The following is a 20,010-nucleotide window of genomic DNA, read 5'->3' on the forward strand; positions in this document are numbered from 1 at the left end:
AGGCAGGTCATCTGACTTCTAAAATGCTTTCCAGATCTTGTGGTTAGTCTCCCTGCCTCCAAATTTCTTCCCACTCCACTTAGCTATCAAAGTGCTCTTCCTAAAGTGCAGGTTGGACTGTTCAATCAGTGCCAGTGTTCCTTGTTACCTCTAAGATCACATAAAATTTTGTTTTGCTTTTAAATCCTTGCATAACCTAACCCCTTCCTACATTTCTAGTCTTCGATCTTACTTTTTTTCATATGTTCTATGATCAAGCAACCCTGGCCACTTTGCTGTTTTTCACACGGGATTCCCCTCTCCTAATCCCATGTATTTTTGATGGTTGGATCTTATGCCTGATTTATCTCCTTTCTCATCTTTATATTCTGGTTTCAATGGCTTCCTTCAAGTCTTAACTATAATTCCACCTTGACAGAAGTCCCTTCTGGTCCCCTATTTCTACATGTATCTTGTTTGTATTTTCTCCTCCTAATTCTCCTATGTATCCATCTTTAGTGGTCGTTGTGAACATGTTCATCCCTCATTCTGTCTCCCCCTATAAAATCTGGCATTTATTAGGCTCTGTATAAATAAATGTTTCCTCTGTCCCCTTCCACAAGAGGAAGTTACTTTAAAGTTACTCATGATAGCTTATTTCTCTTAGAAAATTTATGACAGCATAAAAAGCACAAACAACATATATAATCTTTGTAAAAGTCTACGAGGTTTTAAGTTTCAGAATACACTTAAAATTATTCGTCTCTACCTCTATTTTGGAAACATGACAGAGATTCATTAAGCATCTAGGAGAAGATATTTTCTGTAATTGCCTCCACTGAATAGTAATATTCTTTGCCTTTTTTTAGAAGCAAAGAAATTAAGTCTTATCTCAGTTTGGGTTGATGTGGACACTTGTCAGCTACTATGACTTAAAAGACTGGTCATTCTTTACAGATGTTTTACTTTCTTCTGTTGTTTCTAAAATAGAACTAAATCAGAATGTCTGGGTGAATTATCTACACAATTCAAGTCATTGTACTAGCTTCATTGATTAATGTCCTTACCATTTTCGAAATGAATTGTAGAATGTAATTGCTAATGAAATCTACAGTAATGATACTTATTTTCCTCCATCCCTAAAACTTTAGCTCAGAAAGCACCTTAAATCACTAAAGAAAATTCAAGACCAAAATAATCAGTTTCTCCGATTTCAACCTGTTTTAACAATTAACCTTAGTGCATCCCTTATTCCCTCCCCTCATCATCACCTCCCCCAAAGTGGGAAGCCTGTCACATTGTTTGTAACCAGTTTTGAAAACCAAATAATAAATCAGTTGTGAAATTTGAAGTTACTGATATTTACAATAAAAATAAAACTCCATCCTGATTTTCTTTGCTATGTTTAAGAATTACTAGATTGGTCATCCTTTAGAATCATGCCAAATACTCTTGAGTAAATATAACCTCAAATGAACTTCAGTGAGAGCTATAGCTATATGTCATTTTAAAAAATATATACACACATCCCATTCTTTCTCACCTTTCCATCTTTTCTGCCACAGCTGGTGGTGCACTGGATAGGATTCTGACCCAATAATTATAAGCAATAATGACAAATTACTTAACTTCTGTTTCCTCAGTTTCCTCATCTATAAAATGGAGATAATGATAGCACCTGCATCATAGGATTGTTTGTGAGGGTTAAAGAAGATAAAGTTTATTAAAATCCACTCCACTTACTGCCTGATACATAACAGAAGCTACATAAAATATCCTTTCCTTCTGTGACTATAATTTTTAAGATCATTTTTACCTCCACTTTTTCCCCTACTCTTATTATAGTCGTTTGTGATGTGTGTGCTTCTGTGCTCAGACAGTTTTCCTATGCCATATCAATCCCTTTGGAACTCATTTTGGCTAATGCCAGAATTAACGTTGGCATTAGTCAGTTTCACATCTTGGCTATTACACCAAATAGCAGTTATAAAGTCCAAGTTTTGGCATCTGTTCAGCCTTGCAAATAAACAGAGATAGTTTGCTCATTAACAAGGCTTAATGGAGTGTGTCACCCACACACTCCAAATGGTAATAGTTGCAAGTCTTTAGCAATATTAATTTAGTTATGACAGAAATCCATTTCTAATGTGCTTCCCAGTGCTGCACGTTAGTTTTGTTCCATTCCTACATGTCTCCTATCATTGCTGGGTTTTTCTCCCTCTTTAGACCATAAGTTCTCTGAGGCAGAGATGAGTTCTGTTCATTATTCTGTAGTCCCTATAGTGTCTCCAATTGCCGTGAACACATGGGATGCAAAGAGTCTGCTGATGGATCAGACATTCTGTGAAGAAAGCACCCACCAGTCATCTTAAGGATACTTCTTTTGGTCATAACCATCAGACCTTGAGCTACTATGATTCCTTTTCTCTTACAGTTTTTGGTGGGTGAATGAGCCAAATTAAATAAAGACTATCAGCTACCAGCCCTTTATGGGATTATTTACAGAAATAAGCTTTTACATGAGGAGAAAAGTGTTTCTTTGGACTAATTGGTATGAATACAAACACAGAGAATATAAACAATGATTACGTAACTTTTTTTTTTCCATCTGTCAGAATGAGAATGTATTGAGTAGTACATCTTACAAGGAATTTAGAGAAAATAGAATGTCTGACATGAACTACCAAAGAATTGGCAATTCAATTCTGTATTTTCTCTGCTAGATTACTCCAGAGTTATCCCATTTCCTTCTCTATTTGGAAACAGAAGCTTTTGATCATCGAATTCTTTGACATACTGTGGTTACCATTAATATTTTCATAAATACAGGACTCAGGGGAACCTTGTCATCCAAAAACATAAATTTAAACTTCTTGCCTAGGCAAGTATCCAGCCTAAAACAATTCTGGGAACATAATGATGGACAATGTAAGGGAATTACTCATTTTGTAAGATCTTTTTTGGCAAATGAAAAGGACAAAGGTGTGGTCTGAGCATTTCTAGTCGGGAACTTATCTGGAAGATATATGGCACTCTCTCTCTTTGGTCTCCCCCCTCCACCTTTTGCACACACTTTAGACAAGAATAGTAGGTAGAGAAAACACTTTAGCAATGAGAGAAAGTGATTAGGGAGGAGAAATTGAAAGATAAAGTAAGAATAGATTATTTTCTAAGATTTTACTCAGAAAATAAGGAATAGTTGTCGGGAGTTTGAATTAAGGCAGGAATGGGGAAAGGGAATGCAGGTTGAAAAGTCATATTTTGTTTGGAAACTGGAAATAGTAAAATATGAATCTTGGCATAATCAGCATGTGCCTGAAAAACCCTAAAATAACCACCACCAAAACCACTCAGCTTTTTTTTTTTTTTTTTTTTTTTTGGTATATACCCCAGGTAAGGAGCATCTTTATTTTTGAAATCCAGGTGCACAGTTAGAAGAGGGGGGGAGGGAAACAACACAGTGATCACCCTTCCTTTTAATGAGCCTTGCTACTGGAGGAAAAAAAATTAACATCACCCTAAATTTTATATGATGTCAGTTAAATGAAGGTGTTTTATAGCACTTTACAACAAATTAGAATCAAGTAAATTGAAAATAAGCCCAGCAGCTGGGATAAGTAATCAGGTAAGTGGCCAGTTTTGCTATTTTTGCTTTGAGCTGAATAAGAGAATTTGAATTTCTAATGTCCCCAAGGTATGGTATAAACTACTGGAGAACACTGTTTTTAGGGTGATTGTTTTAAATAGCTAACAGTTCAATCTTGCCCTCCAATGTTTGTGCACCTAAGCAAGCATTGTCTGTTGGCATAGGAGTGAACCCTGCTTTGGGAAATAGTAATAGAAAACAGGGCAGTCATCAGTAAGTGCTTAGAATGAAAGGTGATAAGCACTTACTGATGACTGTCCTGTTTTCTATTACTATTTCAGTCAATATTTTCCTCTCCTCCTCCTCAGAGTATATAATGAATTATAAACCTATACATCTACCTCCACCAGGAACCAACAGATTCCCCCTCCCCCAACACACACATACACGCACACCCCCTGCAAAATAAATAAACAAATAAATAAATAAATCTGTGTGTTTTAAGGTCAGGGCATTATGACCTATGCAAATTGTGGTAACTGATCACAACACTAATTTTCTTAAGAATAAAATGTTCTGGTGGCTTCTCTGATTTAGGCTGTTTCAAGGGTAGCCACAAAGATATCATTTGAATTTTGCTTCTTTTCATCACAGTCTCTCAGTTAATACTGATGACTTACTACCTCATTCTGGGCCATCTATTTCAACTCTGCTCTAGATATTCCATCCCAAAGTGTAGGGTACCATCCAATGTATAAAGTGCTGGGCCTGGAGTCAGGAAGACTCATCTTCCTGAGTTCAAATGTGCCTCAGACTTGTATTAGCTGTGTAACCCTGGGCCAAGTCACTTTACCTGTTTGCCTCAGTCTCTTATTTGTAAAATGAGTTGGAGAAGGAAATGGCAAACCACTCCTTTATCTTGGTCAAGAAAAATCCCACATGGGGTCATGAAAAGTTGGACACAACTGAGACAATGTGAGGAGAAAATGAGCATAGAGAAAAGGACAGCTTTTACTAAGTTTATTAAGGAAAAATGGATCAGACTGAACATTTTATTGGGGGGGGGGGGGGGGGCAGTCCTTTATAGTTCTCAGACCAAAGGTAACAGGGAAATTGTAATTGACTTGTATAAAGATCTTGCTTGATAAACTTTTTCTAGTTGACCTAAAAGCCAAACTTTAAACAGGTCATATTCTACTACTTTTAAATACCCTAGCTCTTCATGGTATCATTTCTACATATATGCGGTTAGATCTGGAATTATTCAGCTTTACTTTAAAAGCACTTAATTGTAGAAGAGGAAGCTTTTATTTTTTTCCTTTTTTGGAAAATAGAAACTATAATCAATTGTTCTTTTCAAACAATGATCTATTTTTCTGATTATAATGATTTAGTATTTATATTTGGTAAAGACCAAAATGAGACTGCTATCATTGTCCTTATACATCTGTCAAAAGATTTGCTGCTGGGGAAACGGGAAGACATGATTTCTTTACTAAACTGTTTTAGCACATGATAACCTTGGCTTTTTTATTTGTTTTGTTTTGTTTTTAAAGAAAAAACTGCATATTTATTCAAAAAATGAATGTGTGATTGTGTATATGTCTTTCAGTATACCTGCTAAAATGATAAAGATGTAATCAGTTGGCAGTTTTGAACCTGAAATGACAAAATCAAGTTCTGACCATGTTCGGCAGTGTGATACTATTCAAGATCATACTTAAAATGGTTCAATAAATCACTGTGATTCAGAGCTTCAATATGTAAGCTTGATTGGTAGGAAGTATCTAGTTGGGTTTTTTGGGCTACCTTTTGTTAGGAGCAAATAAATATGAAAAAATCGAGCAATATCATGAGTTAGTAGATCAGATGTACTTACCTTTTCCCTCCTGTTATTTCCAAAGAAAGAAAGGATTTCAATATCTCTTTGTTTTATGGCACTCTCTAATCACTAATCTCTTCAGTCTGGTAGCTTATGAGGCCAATTGTTTAAATTATCAGGGACCAATTTCTTTCCTATTTAATTTCTTGTTTTATAAAATGGATCACATTGGGGGGAGGTGTTATGATTTATTTAAATGTGTATGAGCACAAGTCATCCAAAAATCCATTTGCTCTGAATATTGCCCAGCCTCTTTTGCACAAGAACAATTTAAACTATGCAAATACAGTCTCAAAATGTGAGATCTGTGTGAAAGAAACTGTTTGGAGACCATTTTCATTCTGTGATTAGAAGGAAAGCTAGTTGATACAAGCCTCTTACCTACCAATCTTCCTTTCTGTTTTTTGTTTTATAGTTGCTGCGAATTTGCAGAAGATTGTAGATGACCCCAAAGCATTAAAAACATTGACATTTAAGTTGGTAAGTGAAAAGCTGTGATAAGTGATTCAAAAGGCTGGTAACAAAACGAATACAAATAACAGAACTACCATTTTTTTCCCTTTCTTTTCTTACCTTTTATTGTTTTCTTTGGAGATCCATTCCTGCCTTTTAACATCCAGTACTGTAGAGGAGTTTTCTTGACAAGGCAATGTCTCTTGTTCAGTGAACCTATTTCCTTCTTTTTTACAGTCCTGAATTATAAATTACAGTAATCCCAGTCTCTTATTCAGCAAGGTATCAATTGACTCTTTGTTTAAAACCAATATGGATCCAGAATAACATCTCTCCGAAGATGATTTCAAACTGTGGTGCAAGCAAAGTGCTGTGAAATATTCAAAATAGAGAAGCACTTGCACTGAAAGTATTGGAGATCCTGGGAGGCAGTTGTGACTTTACTCAGTGGGTACCATAAAAAAAAACAGTAAAGAGTATCCTCGAAGTGTTGGTTCACTAAGACTTTGGGGATACCCTATTTTTCAATGATAAGTTTTCAATTATTATAACAAGGGCAAGAGAGATTCCAGTGGCTTGTATTTCCCAGTAAATCAAAGACTACTTCTGGTAGGTTTTCCATCTAAACCTGAAGTTTCACTGATGATCGGAAGGCAGCCAGGGCTAGGGAAAGATGTTTGCGGGGAAGGGCCAGGAGTAGTTAGTTGTCATTTTTTCCTACTAGTATAATGTAATCTTGAAGACAAGGGTGGTTCCATATTTTTCTCTGTATTCACAGTACTTGCACAGTACCTGATTCATAACAGGCAAAATTAATAAATGGTGAACAGGCCTGCCCCAAAGAGCTCATTTTAAAATCATAAATCAAAAGCATTGAGATCCAGTCATCAAAACACTACCAGATATTTTTTAAAATGTAAATAACCAAGACTTGACTGTGAATATATTTATTGATGATCTGTATTTTTCATTTCTCGTGAAAATTAACTGGAAAATGTGCTTAGCCAAAATTGCAGAATGTTTAGTTACAGTAAATGCCAAGCTGCTGCCAATTAGCACTCTGGCTTTCCGCCCTTATCTGATTTTAAGTGACTGGGCTGCATTTTAGAAAGAAAGAAAAAAAACAATAGCTTCGTTTCCAAAGAAGTAAATAACCTCTGAAGAGTTTACATTGTTTTGGGAATAAAAGAATGTTGTTTTTAGATATAAAATGAGAAATTAAAAATGGGAAAACTTAATTAGCATCTCTGTTCTACTGTTAGGGATTAATGCCAAGTCAATAATCTATTATAAATGATCTTTTAGGCCCCTTTTAAGCCCTCAAATTCTAGAATTTTAATAATTTTCTAACCCACCTACAATTTTTAAACTCAGTAGATCATTCATTTGAGATATTTCTGGGCAAATAGAACTGAAAGCTGATGTTCCAATAGGAGAAAAAGTGTGATGGAGCTGGTGTTTGACCCACTGTTATATTTGTAGGTTGGGTGATCTTGGGCAAGTTATTTAATATAAATGAGTCTTAGTTTTCTCATCTTTAAAATGGGAATGATAGTACTTGCACTACTAACTACTTCACAAAATTATTAAGGAAGCATTTTATGAAACTTAAAGTGCTACATAAAAGTAAATTGGTATTATAAGCTTCCTTTTGTTCATCTTAGGAATTACATTAGAATTTCATACAGCATGATATTCCATCTTCAGAGTACTTTTCCCTTTTAAAGCTAATTATTTAATGCTTAATTAATTTATAATTAATTAACTTGCTTAGACCTGAAGGAGTCAAGAGATTCACTTCTAATTCTAGCTTTATCCTTGCTTAACTTTTTAAATGACCATAGAAGCAACACTGTCTCCCAATTTTCCCATCTGTGAAATGGGAATTATCAGGATCTTTCTCTAATTTCCTAAAGACACTTAAAATATGTGCTTTTAAGTAGAAATTATGAAGGCCTTTAATCGGGAAGACAGTACAACATAAGCTCCATAGCATGTTTTGCAGGCGGACTATTTTTCTGTGTCTTTTGTAAATTTCTTCAAATGTTGCTAAGCCACTTGGCATAACAGTGAAACCAAAATAGAAGACTGCATTTCTTGAGAAGATATCTATTTAGACCAATTTTCTTAAAAGATTTTAGACCAAAATCTGTAACTCATGATTGAAAACTGCCAGTACAAAAGACTACTACCATAACAGAAGACAATCTTCTGCTTTCTTGAAAAATTGTTCTATCTGATTTTGTAGAGATACTGCTCATTTCTTATTCACTCACTCTTAGGACTGGATCCTATTATTGCCATCTATATTGTTGGAATTGGTTGAGATCAAATTTCATTTGTAACTTTCCTCCTGTGTTCCTAACCAATTTGGATGTATTCGTCCATCTTTCCATGGGGAGAGAGACTGTCACATAACACCTCCTTCTCTTCCACCTCCCCCCTCAGAGCCTGAATATTTCACAGCCTAATAGTAATTGGAGTAAATATAATTGCTCCTTTTAGCCAAATGACAGTTAAAGATGTTAAATGAAATTAGACCCAGAAGCGAACTGGTCACAACATTCAGTCTTCCTTCCAGCTGTGCTAAAAATATGATAGGTTTCTGCTTTTATTGTGGACTGTCAGCCAACATGAAATCCTCTCAGCAGGGCCACTTTGACCTGGTTTGTCTACTGATTTTCCATAGGATTTTAATGTCCTGATAAAATTGCATTCTTTCAAATGCATTTGATTAGGTTCATTAATGTAGTATTTTGGCAGCTTTGCCTTTCCAAAACCTTCATACTACTTTGGGTTCTGTTCTTTTGAAAAATCTTCCAAATTGTTTGACACTTAATCTTATCTTGATATTTTGATTGGTTTGGAAGGACACTTTTGAATGTGTGGTATTTTAAAACAAATACTAATAAATTACTTGGTTTCTATTCATTTTACATATCTGCTGTTAAGTATTTGTTAAAATGTTATATATACAGACATACATGTTTTGTGGGTCTGTATGTGTGTATACACAATTTGTGTATGCCCAGATTATATATATGCATATATATATACATGTATTCTTTCTTATGTGTATATATGTCTATACATATATGTGTAAAAACACATAGTTAGTATAGAAAAATAAAAACTAAGAGGATATAAATAACACTTTAATTTCATCTTTAATTCTTTTTTTTTTTTTATTTCTGAGACAATTGGTTAAGTGACTTGCCCAGGGTCACACAGTTAGGAAGTGTTAAATGTCTGAGATCACATTTGCACTCGGGTCCTCCTGACTTCAGGACTGGTATTCTATCCACTGAGCCACCTTGCTGCCCCATCTTTAATTCTTTAGATAAAATGTTAAAAGAAATCCAATACTTGTACTTTGTGGAGCTAGAAGTAGTAAAGTAGTAAGGTCCAAAGCTTTCCTGCTTTCATTATTCCTGAAGCAGGGGTGCCATAAAGCATATTCCTGCCGAAGAGTAGAGTGTATGCCCATTTATAATTTTATTTTGCATATCATTTCTAAATACAAAGAGAATTTTTGGAGTTATTTTTATTGTACTCTTTGTACATCTCTCCAAAGTCCAGTAGTCTGGAAACGTCCTATTTACTATCTTTATAATTAAAAATAAAGAATATTTCATTGATTCTTGAAGGCCAAACATAGATCAGGTGCATGTAAATGACATGTCATTTATATCTGTTTAACCCGTGCAACATAGCTTTTTTTTTGAAAGGTAGAAATCATAGAGACAGTTCAGTAACCTACAGGAGAAATGAAATCTCACCAGGTTCCATAACCTAATGCAGTATTTCCAAAAATGGGAAGGAAGTTACAGAGAGAATAAGGAGAGTAAAATTTGAAGAACCAAGATGGGATCAGAAGGGTTTAGAGAAGCAATGGGTACCAAAACTACCAAGAAAGCAGTTTAAGCTTAAGGTCATGGAATTAAAAAAGAGGATTGGGAAGGGGAAATCCATCTCTTAGCTGTCCAAAAATTATCATGAGCTGCCTCTAGAGGTGCTTGGGTTCTTTCTTGGAGGGATTCAAAGCTGAGGCTGAAGAACCATTTGTCAAGTATATCTATAAACTGGACCAGATGGTTTCTGATAGTTTCTTCCAGCTCTCAAATTCTGTGAGTCTTTGAAGTAGAAAGATGTTAGTTAGGTAACAGCTTGAGGAGCAGTGTAATCCCAGGAGGCACTGCCCTGGCTGACTGAGGCCTGAAATGCTTTTAGTCTCTGATGGCATGGTTCAGATCTCACCTTGAAAAATGATGCACAGAAGGAGAGATCTGATCTCTCACTGACTGAGGTGCATTTTCATTTCCCATAAAAATAGCACCACTGCTAAGATGCAGGCCTCTGAATCCAGGCATGAAACTTGTGACCCTGATTCCAGAGTGAGGAGCATAGGAGCTGGGATGTTCTTTCAGCAAGGGAAATAGATGGCTGCCATAGACTCTCTTTTTTATATTCCTAGATCTGATATAACAGGTAGAATTGGTGCATTTTAGTAATTTAAGAAATACTAAAAGTATACACACACACATACTTTTGTAACATTTAAGCATCACTTACTATGTGCCAGGCACTGAGTTATTAAGTCTATCTCATTTGATCCTTGCAATTTTTGAAGGTAGGTGCTGTTATTATCTCCATTTTACAGAGAGGGAAACTGAGATCAGCAGTTTCTGATGGGCCACACAGTAAGTGCCTTGAAGTTGGATTTGAATTCATTTTTTTCTGACTTCAGAGCCAGTTTCTACCCATTCACATACTCAGTTGCTCTAGTCATTCCTATTTACCCTATTGTAGAGGGCTGAAACTATTGAATCAATGCACTGAGGTTGGGACTGCTGAACGCTTGAGGCCAACTACCAATTGGACAATACTCTATGGTCATATGCTTGGAAAATGGTCCTTCCCACTATCCTGTGCTAGCTCAATGATTGGTGTATAGAGGATTGTAGGAGGGACTAGGGGGTGGAGTAAGATGAGGGAGAGTCACATACTCTTGGCAGTAGATGAGGGAGAAGGCAGTTGTGGAGATTCTGCTTCCATCCTGTTCAATCCTGCATCTAAGACCAAAAATAAAGACTAAGGACTTTTGCTTATCCTGAGTCTGGCTGATTCTGAAGTATCTGGGGTGCTAGCATGGTCGTCACACCCTGTAGCATCTAAAATTCTACCAGATTCACATTCCTAAATATTCTTCTCTTTAAAAAAAAAAAAACACTCTAGAAAGTTTATGGGAAATTGTTATTATTCATTTACACTTTAGTATAACTTAATCAGGTTGTTTTTCTTCTGACACTGAAATCAGCTTGGTGAAGGAAAAGGAGTTTTAATTGGGGGTGAGCAAGAAGAGATAAGTAATTGTGCAATATTATTTCTCTTGGGAGAAAGCCATTCTGTGGAGGTATTCCACTAAGGGACTTTGGACATCATGAGGTCTCTGGCTTCCTGGAGAACTGGGGGGGAAATAGCAGTAGGAGTTAGGAAAGCCTTCAAAGATCCTGAAGACTGATATTGTCTGCTTTGGATTGGCATGGGAGTAGTGGGGGGGAGCCTTTTGCATGGACTTTGAAGATTATGTATATAATTCACCCTTTGTGACTACTGGTTTTATTATCTCATTAAAGGCATCATCACCAGTCCATTGAGTCTTCCATAGGAAGAGAATTGTGTATCTTGTTTCAGTCTCCAGCTTGATTTCCTTGCTTGATGATGTCCAACGTGATGAAGTCATTTGTTGTCATTTTTACATTTTATAACTATCTCTACCGTGGTGGTTAATGTCAAACATTCATTGAGATTCAGTAATAAAAAATGTGTTGTTCCCAGTCCCATCCCACTCTGCCTTGTAGTATGCTTGAGGGTTTCCTATGAGGTGGGGAGTAGGGCTGGTGGTAGAAACTAGGCAGTTAGGAATGGAGCGAAATAAGTGATAATAAAATGAAAAGAGAGGTGAGGTAAATGCTCGCAGAATTTTAAAACATTCTTTCCAATAACAGCCAGATTTATGCCGAATTGTCCTCATGCTCTGGTATCATCTCTTAGGTGACTAAGACCACACAATTAGAAAATACTGAGAAGGATTATTTAAAGGTTCCTCATGTGGCTGTGGAACACAAAACCAACTGACCCACTCTGGGATCAAAGAGCAAGACATACAGAATGGAATAAGGGCGCTTGCGATTGGAATATTGAAAAATATTAAAAGAATGGCAAGACCCAGGGTCAAAGGACTAAGCTGATCATGTCACATGCATTTGCACCTTGCTGCCTCCTCTAAGTAAGGCAATTGGGGCTAAGTGACTTGTAAAGGGTCACATAACTAGTAAGTGTTAAGTGTCTGAGGCCAGATTCAAAACTCAGTTTGGCCTGACTTCAGGGCGAGTGCTCTATTTCATCATCTTTTTGTGTTGTTGTTGTTGTTCCTCCAAACATGTTTCTAACTCCCGTCCTTCCTTGGCTATTGCAGATATGATACAGACAGATATACCAGTATTTTTTAGGGAGTAGATATGATAATCAGTGTTATAGAGAAAATGTAAATAATATGGTAATACTTTTCAGATTTGATTTGATCTTTTAAAAATAATTTCAGAAATATTTTACTTACAAATTCTAGAAGAACTAGGTGGCATATCAAGGAACATGGATTTAGCCACTTGCATGTACTGTTTAATGGATCCACTTGATATACACTGTCTTTTTGTAGTGTTCTAAACATACATACCAACTAATGCTAAGTAGGTTAATTGTGATGAATTGGAAGGAGATTTAAAGGGCTCATTTCCATGGGAGACTAATTGTTGTGACAGTAGTTTAGCAGGAAGTTTGCCAGGAAAAGGGTCATATAATGTTATTGATGTTTAATTCACCATTCCCCCACTATTTATCAGTTGTCTCCTGCTCCCAACTTCCATTTTTTTAATAGTATAGTATCCAGATCTTGATTTATGCAGCCAACAGCATAAAGAGAGCAGCTTAGAAAAGGTGATCAACATACTAAATATGGAATAAGTTAGAGAAAAATAATTAAGGACATTTAGAAGTCAGTCAGTCCAATGCTGGGGGAGTTTGATTATTCCCATAGGGTTTTGAAATAAGAAAATAAAGTTGAGTGTATGCCATAATAGTATGTTAGCCAATTTTAAGCTATAAATAACCTTCTAAAAGATTTGCAAGAAAAATTATAGGATTTTTTTTTTTTTTAGGATAAAGCATTCAATGATATTTAAATATTAGTTCTTTCAATTAAAGATCATTAGATCTTACCTGGCTCTTTCTGAAGATGAACTAATTATTGTTGGAAAACAGATTATACTTAAGAGGAAAATTATTTGGAGCCTTTCCATTCATTTTTTCACTCTTTCATTTTTAATAACATTTAAGCTAAAAGCATCTTTTGAATATCAAGTTTATTTAGTGGAGAAGAGTGTATAGCTTATTAGCAGTAACCAAGACCACTCACCATATTTATAGCATAGCATGTAAGAAATCCCTTCTTACCTCTTCACTGGACCCTCTAGACCATGTTTAGCTGATCAGTCAAGCATGCATTTATGACACTTCAAGAGAAAAACACAGCAAACCATTATTGAAAGTTTTTCTCCTGCTTTCAGGCTTCTGGCTGCGATGGGGCGGAGATCCCCGATGAGGTGAAGCTAATTGGCTTTGCTCAGTTGAGTGTCAGCTGATGCTTGTGGCTGGATGTCATCCTCAGGCCCCCACCCACCCTCATCCCCAGCAAAATCAGAAGATTGTGAAGAGACCTGCTTAGATGAGAAGGGGGAAAAGAATGAAACACAACAGAACCCCAACACCACCATCACCACCACCACCACCACCCACCACTCACCGAGTTCTGCATCATGCTCCAGCAACTCACATCGGAATCAGCAAATCCCACAGCTGCACAATTGCTGCTAACTTGTCCAAAAGCTATTCAATGTTCTGAGCAACCAATTTGGATCTCCCCTAACTGAAACCAATCTGGAAATGCACTCAGGTGGCCCTATTTATTGGTAATAAAAGGAATTTTCTATCAGAAACGTATTTCTTCTTTCCTTGTAAAATTTCTGTGATAATACTTTAATTGTACATCTGACAATACTGCCTCTTTTATGTTGTATTTAGAAATTAATATACTTATAAAAATTAAGATTTATTAGCCAAACTTGAATTCTAGTTTTAAAACTGACTGTGAATTTTATTTTTCATATATTTATGCTTTACACATCTTACCTATAAGGAAAACAATGGTTTGATTATGTGCTTACTTGCAGTTAATCTCCTATTATTTAAAGAAATAAAAAAAGTTTCAGGTATATCTTTGGAGTATTTGTAACTTCTAGTTTTTGAAATGACTGAATTAGGAATTAGGAAGCATATTATGTTGGTTTGTCTATAAACCAATCTACAAGCTGATTGTCTCTAGGGAGTGGGAGGTGCCTTGCAGACATTAATATTAAGAATGTGCCTGAGGCTGCTTTGTTCTAAAATAGTCTCAGTTCTAGGAGTTTCACATGCATCCAGTCAAATACATACATTTGGCTTAAGTTTTGCTTTCCTGGGGCTTCTACGAGCTAGAATACTATATGATGTTTCCATCAAGCTAGACCGCTAACTGCCCATCTCTGATTTGGCTTCTTAAGTAATAGGACTTGTTTCTACAAAGATTAAAAACTTGAAAAAGAAAAAGAAAAAAAAATACAAACAAGAATCTGAGCTTTACTTGAAATTCTGCAAAATACCAAGATGGAGAGAAAATAATAGAAAGGGCTTTGTGCAATGACTAACAGGTAAATTGCTGTTAGGTTTCAAGGATAAATGTTTTTTGGCCCAAGTAGCCCTCTGCTTAACCTGTGACATATCTAGATATATATTACGGAACTAGTTTAAAAAAAAAAAATCTTAGGATTTTCAAAATTGGAGTATCCTGTCAAGGAGGTAGACTCCTTGAACTATACCATGACTCTTTCCTAGCTAACCCTAGATATGGCAGCTCTTTAAAATGTACTTTAAAACAGCAAATATATATTACTAAGAAAAGTTATTTATAATTGCCTTGTCATAATTGTTAAGGTGTTCTAGAGCCATTTGCATACAACTTAATGTAATTTCATTCCATTCTATTGTTTACACGATTACTCAAAGATGACTGCAAAGGTAATGGAGAATAAAAGTGTATTGCACAAAGATGGTGTTTGGGGCTTCATTCTTTTAGAAGTTTTTCTGCACTGTTGCTCTCATGTCACCTAATATAGAATTTGATGCTTCAGAACTTTTTTCTCCCAATAGTATACATTCCCATTATTCTCAGACTTTACTTCTAGGACAAAGAATTGCCATCAGTCTATGAAAAGGAAACCCAGTGATGTATCTCTCTAAATTTAGCTATAATGGCAATAGTCATAATAGCCAACACTTATATAGTGTTTACTACGCTGCAGGCCTTGTGCTAAGCACTTTTCTGATTATTCTTTTATTTGATCCTCACAACATTCCTGGGAGGTAGGTGCTATGATCATTTCTTTTATAGATGAGGAAGCTGAAGCAAACTGGGAATGACTTGCCCAAGTTCATACAATTAGTAAGTAAGGCTGGATTTGAACTCTTATGGTTCTGACTCCGAGCTTTTTGCTCTTTCCACAGTGCCATCTAATGTTGTCCTTTAGAGCTCATATAATAAGCAAAGAGTCCATCATAAGATCCACAATTGAAACCTTTGAATCTTTTAGGGCATACCAAACAACCCATAGGCCTAGTCCTTAGGACAGCCTAGGTCACTGCCAAATCACAATGAGATATTGAAATCAGATTTTATCAGAAAGAGATTTGGGCATGGGGGAGACATCTTAACAGTTTTCTCTTTCCCTCCCCTTCTCCCTAAAATGTCTTGAAAGAATAACAAATAGTAGGTATTTCAGGGAGGAGAGAAAAACATTTGGTCAGAGACCCATTTTGCAGATTACCTCAAATTAGCTGGAAAAGACAAAAATGTATACTGCAATCAGACAGATGTTCTCTGAATTATAATCACAGAATTATGGAGAATGAAGGAAAATAGAGATTGTTCATATTACAGATCAGGAACCTTGGGCCCAGAGAAGGAATAAGACTTGACCCATAGCAGTTAGAGTCAGAGATGTCATATTCCATTCCCAGCTTGATGACCTTCAAGTCACTTAAATCTCCTAGGCCTCTCAGTTTCCTCAACTGTAAAATAGTTGGTACTCTATAATAGTAAAGTCTCTTCCAAATATAAATCTGTGCTAATGTAACATTTAGACAACCGTGTTTGGACACGACTCATGGCCCCACATCACACGGGATTAACCGTAGTCAGCCTGTGCTGAGAAGTGAGGCTATTTATTAGTCACAACTCTTAAATGGGTCTCTACTAACACGGAGAACTTTCCGTGTGTTTAATGAAAGCACCACATGTAAATCTGTGATGTGCAGAAATCTGTGTTTAGGAGATGTACGGGGATGCCAAGGAATTAGAAAAAAGGTTTCTCGGCAGTAGCAAGCGTCAGCTTTTGGAGACAAGAGGCTGAAAAGCAATTTGGGTACCGTGATCTATGAGGGCATTATGGCTGATGGGGAGGCACACAAAAGGTGTGATTGGAATTAGGTGGGATTCATTAGCTCTGTTTGGATTCTTCTTTCACCCTCTCTTTAGCTAGAATCCGAGAAAGTGAGCAAGGGACAAATGGGAAGTGGGAGTGGGGTGGATGGTGAGGAAGTATCACCTGAGCTTGCTCAACAAAGCAGATTGCCCAGGCTATGGAGACATCATCAGAGGACCAGCTCTGTAGACTGAGGGCACTATGTGTGTGACCTGGTGTCTTCCCAGGACTTGAGTTTTCTCGTCAGTAAAATAATAGGATTGAACTGGGTAAATTCTGGCATATCTTCCAGGTCTAGATTTATAATCCTCCTTGGAACTTTTAAAAGAAGTTATAGCCCTTATCTAATAGATAAGAAGTTAAGTACTTATTAGTGACTAGTTTAAAGTCACTGTGAAGCAATGGGGATGTAAGTAAAAGTAAGCAAGACAGCCCCTGCCTTTAGAAAATGAATATCCAATGAGAGAAGACCACTGAAGCTGGAGAGGAGGGTGGGGATGGAGGGAAAAGTTGCACAATTTGGAAATGGGAAATGAAAAGGAAGCCTGGATTCAGGTAATTCAAATTTTTAAAAAACAAAACAAATAACTTGGAAAGGAAATCAATTGTATTTTAACTTTTGTCTCCAAAATAACAAAGTAGCAGGTTGATTCAAAGGGAGCAGAATGTAAGGACAAGAACCAGTGATCCACTAGACTAAGGCTTCTTAAACTTGTTCCACCTATGACTCCTTTTGATCCAAGAAATTTTTACGTGATTCCAGGTATATTGATACATAAGATAGGTATATAAATCAAACATTTACTAATAATAAATCATAAATTTATTTTAAAATAATTATATATATATACTATATACATAATTTTCCATTTATTAAAGACAAAGCAAATTTGCATACTAATGGGGGGATGGGCTTGTTTATTTTTACATAAAGAATTAAATCTTGATGGAATATTTGCTATTTTTTACTGTTGCCAAATTTTTGGTAACCCTTACTTTCAGTTACATGATGCACAGTTTAAGAAGCTTTGCACTAGGCCAGGGCTCAAAGAGACTCAAATCCTAGTTTTGCCACTAACTTGCTGCCTGATCTTGGACAAGTCAACTGTAGGTCTCTGGGTCTCAAATTTCCTCATCTGTAAAATGAGGTAGTTGGAATCGATGCTTTCTTTGTTCTACATGCTATGTTCTGAGTTTTCTTTGACTCCTGTTTATAATTCTTTCCCCAGATTTGGAGGGATTGTATTTAGTGGTTCATGACTGCCTTTAGACCTTCCCCCGCCTTGTTAATGTTCACCCCTCTTTCCTTCATCCCAATCTTCATATTCTACCCTTATCTCAGGATGCTCTCTAAAATCAATTTCAACTAAAAGATTCTTTGATTTTAAGTGTGAAGTAGAAGGAAAGAAAATAGTTACTTAATCAGTTTTCATTGTTAATCTCAGGTGGAGACAATCGTGGGATCCTTCCTTTCTTCAATTCAAACATTGTAGCCTGTCATCTACTCGGTTGTAATGTTTCTTGCATTATCATGTCTGCATGTATCTCTGTAAATATATGACATTTTTGTACTTATCTGCATAGCCTGTGTCAGCCTATTATGATTCGCCATTCAACTGTAAGCTCTATAAGGGCAAGCCTTCCTCCAATAAAATTAACCAAATCACATGGGGCCTTGTACAGAGTTTTATATCCCATGAGTACACCCACACAGAGCCACACTTATGAGCTCTTGCCTAAACCAAGAGAAAGAAAACTTGTTCAGATGGAGAAGATAGTTGTCAGTGACCAGGGCACAGGCTGCTGGGGAAGATGAAGAAGGGAAACAGGGTTGGGTGGGATAGGAGTTTACCTGGAGAAGCTATTATTTTGTAGCTTTCTATGTTAAACAAATTGTTGTTAATCAGTTGCTTAGCTCATCCACTTGTGCTGCTGAAGGATTAGAAGTATCTTCAACACTGAATTTCAGCACCTTGAGAAAAAAATAAGCCTATTAGCCCCATCCTAGTTAAGTCTCTGGATTCGGTAATATAATGTGCACATTTTCAGGAGAGGCATTTTTTCGTGTGTTCCTTGGGTTATAGTCAAAATCAGTAGAGGAACTGCAATTGAATCCAGAAGAATGACAGAAAAATCAGACCAGGTGGTAACCAGCATTCCCCACTCGTCAACAGCCTGGAGAAACCACAGATAGTTTTAAATGTCCTCCCAGCTTCCAAAAAAAAACTGGGTGTCACTTGGGTCAATTGCTCCAAATGAACTTGATGGGATTGATGGACAAGGCTACTTTAATCAGCAAGATTGCTGAGATCAGTCTGGAGCTGGGAAATACAGAAGCATCCACAATTGCTGCTGATCTTCAAGGCAGGAGAGAACAAATAGGGTTGAATTGTCAGCAGGGCTGCTACAAAATCAATCCATTCTCTTTTAAGCTCATTCTGTTACAAAATAAGGAAGGGATTTTTTTTTCTCTTGCCCAGATGACCAAGTCACTAAAAGTTCCCCCAGTTAGCACTGTCAGAATAAGGGAATCATAGGAGTCTAAAATGCTCATTGTTTCCAAGTTCATGTAGCCAGTGAAAGATGCATCCCAGACTCTAAGCCTCTCCTTAGTGTCCTCCTCCTGGGCACCTACTGTACAATTTGATATCTCGCTAAGCTGCCACTAATGGAAAAATCCATGTACACATTCCTAAGTATAGATCCTATTCTCTCTAGCAAGAGACCAACCATATTTCTTTCAGGTCTAAAGCTCTATATCAACAAGTCCAATTCCCTCTTGCCCCATAAGAATAGTGTGTTCTTATGCCCAAAGGGCTATAAAAGTGTGCAAACTCTTTGAGTAATACCACTACTAGGTTTATATCCCCAAAAGAACATAAAAAATGGAAAGGGACTCGTAAAAAAAAATCGCATCTTTTTTTTTTTTTTTTTTTTTTTTTTTTTTTTTTTTTTTTTTTTTTTTTTTTTGTGGTGGCCAAGAATTGGAAATTAAGGAGATAACCATCAATTAAAGAATGGCTGAACAAATTGTGGTATGTGAATGTAATAAGAATACTATTGTTCCATAAGAAATGATGAACAGGTGGATTTCAAAAAAAGACCTGAAATGACTTAACATGAACTGATACTGAGTTAAGTGAGAGTAATAGCAACACTTTATAATCAATGTAGCTGTCCTCAGCAATATAATGGTATAATGCAATTTCAAATCACTCGTGAAGAAAAATGCTATCCACCTCCAGATGTATGCAGTCTGAATGCAGATCAAATGATAACTTTTTATTTTATTTTTTTTTCTTTCTCATAGTTTTTTCCTTTTGTTCTGATTTTTCTTTTACAACATAACTAATTTGGAAATAGGTTTATCATGATTGTGCATGTATAACCTATATCAGATTGTGGGCCCCCATCTTGGACAGTGGGGCAAGGCAGAAGAGAGGGAAAAATGGAACTCAAAATCTCAAAAAAGAAAT

The 20,010-nt window shown here is 36.3% G+C and overlaps 1 protein-coding gene across 6 annotated transcripts in view; it reads left to right on the plus strand.

The window, feature by feature from the left end:
• Nucleotides 1-15,101, plus strand: part of STK39 (serine/threonine kinase 39) — a 302,550-nt gene extending 287,449 nt beyond the window's left edge. For all 6 annotated transcript variants that reach the window (XM_031960518.1, XM_031960519.1, XM_031960521.1 and 3 more), the window contains 2 exons: nt 5,863-5,927; nt 13,526-15,101. In XM_031960518.1, coding sequence (XP_031816378.1) covers nt 5,863-5,927; nt 13,526-13,600 — 140 coding nt within the window. In that variant the 3' untranslated portion in view covers nt 13,601-15,101. The remainder of the gene's footprint in view (nt 1-5,862; nt 5,928-13,525) is intronic.
• Nucleotides 15,102-20,010: the final 4,909 nt, after the last annotated feature.

This window comes from Sarcophilus harrisii, chromosome 3 (genome assembly GCF_902635505.1).
Source record: "Sarcophilus harrisii chromosome 3, mSarHar1.11, whole genome shotgun sequence".
Classification (NCBI taxonomy): domain Eukaryota; kingdom Metazoa; phylum Chordata; class Mammalia; order Dasyuromorphia; family Dasyuridae; genus Sarcophilus; species Sarcophilus harrisii.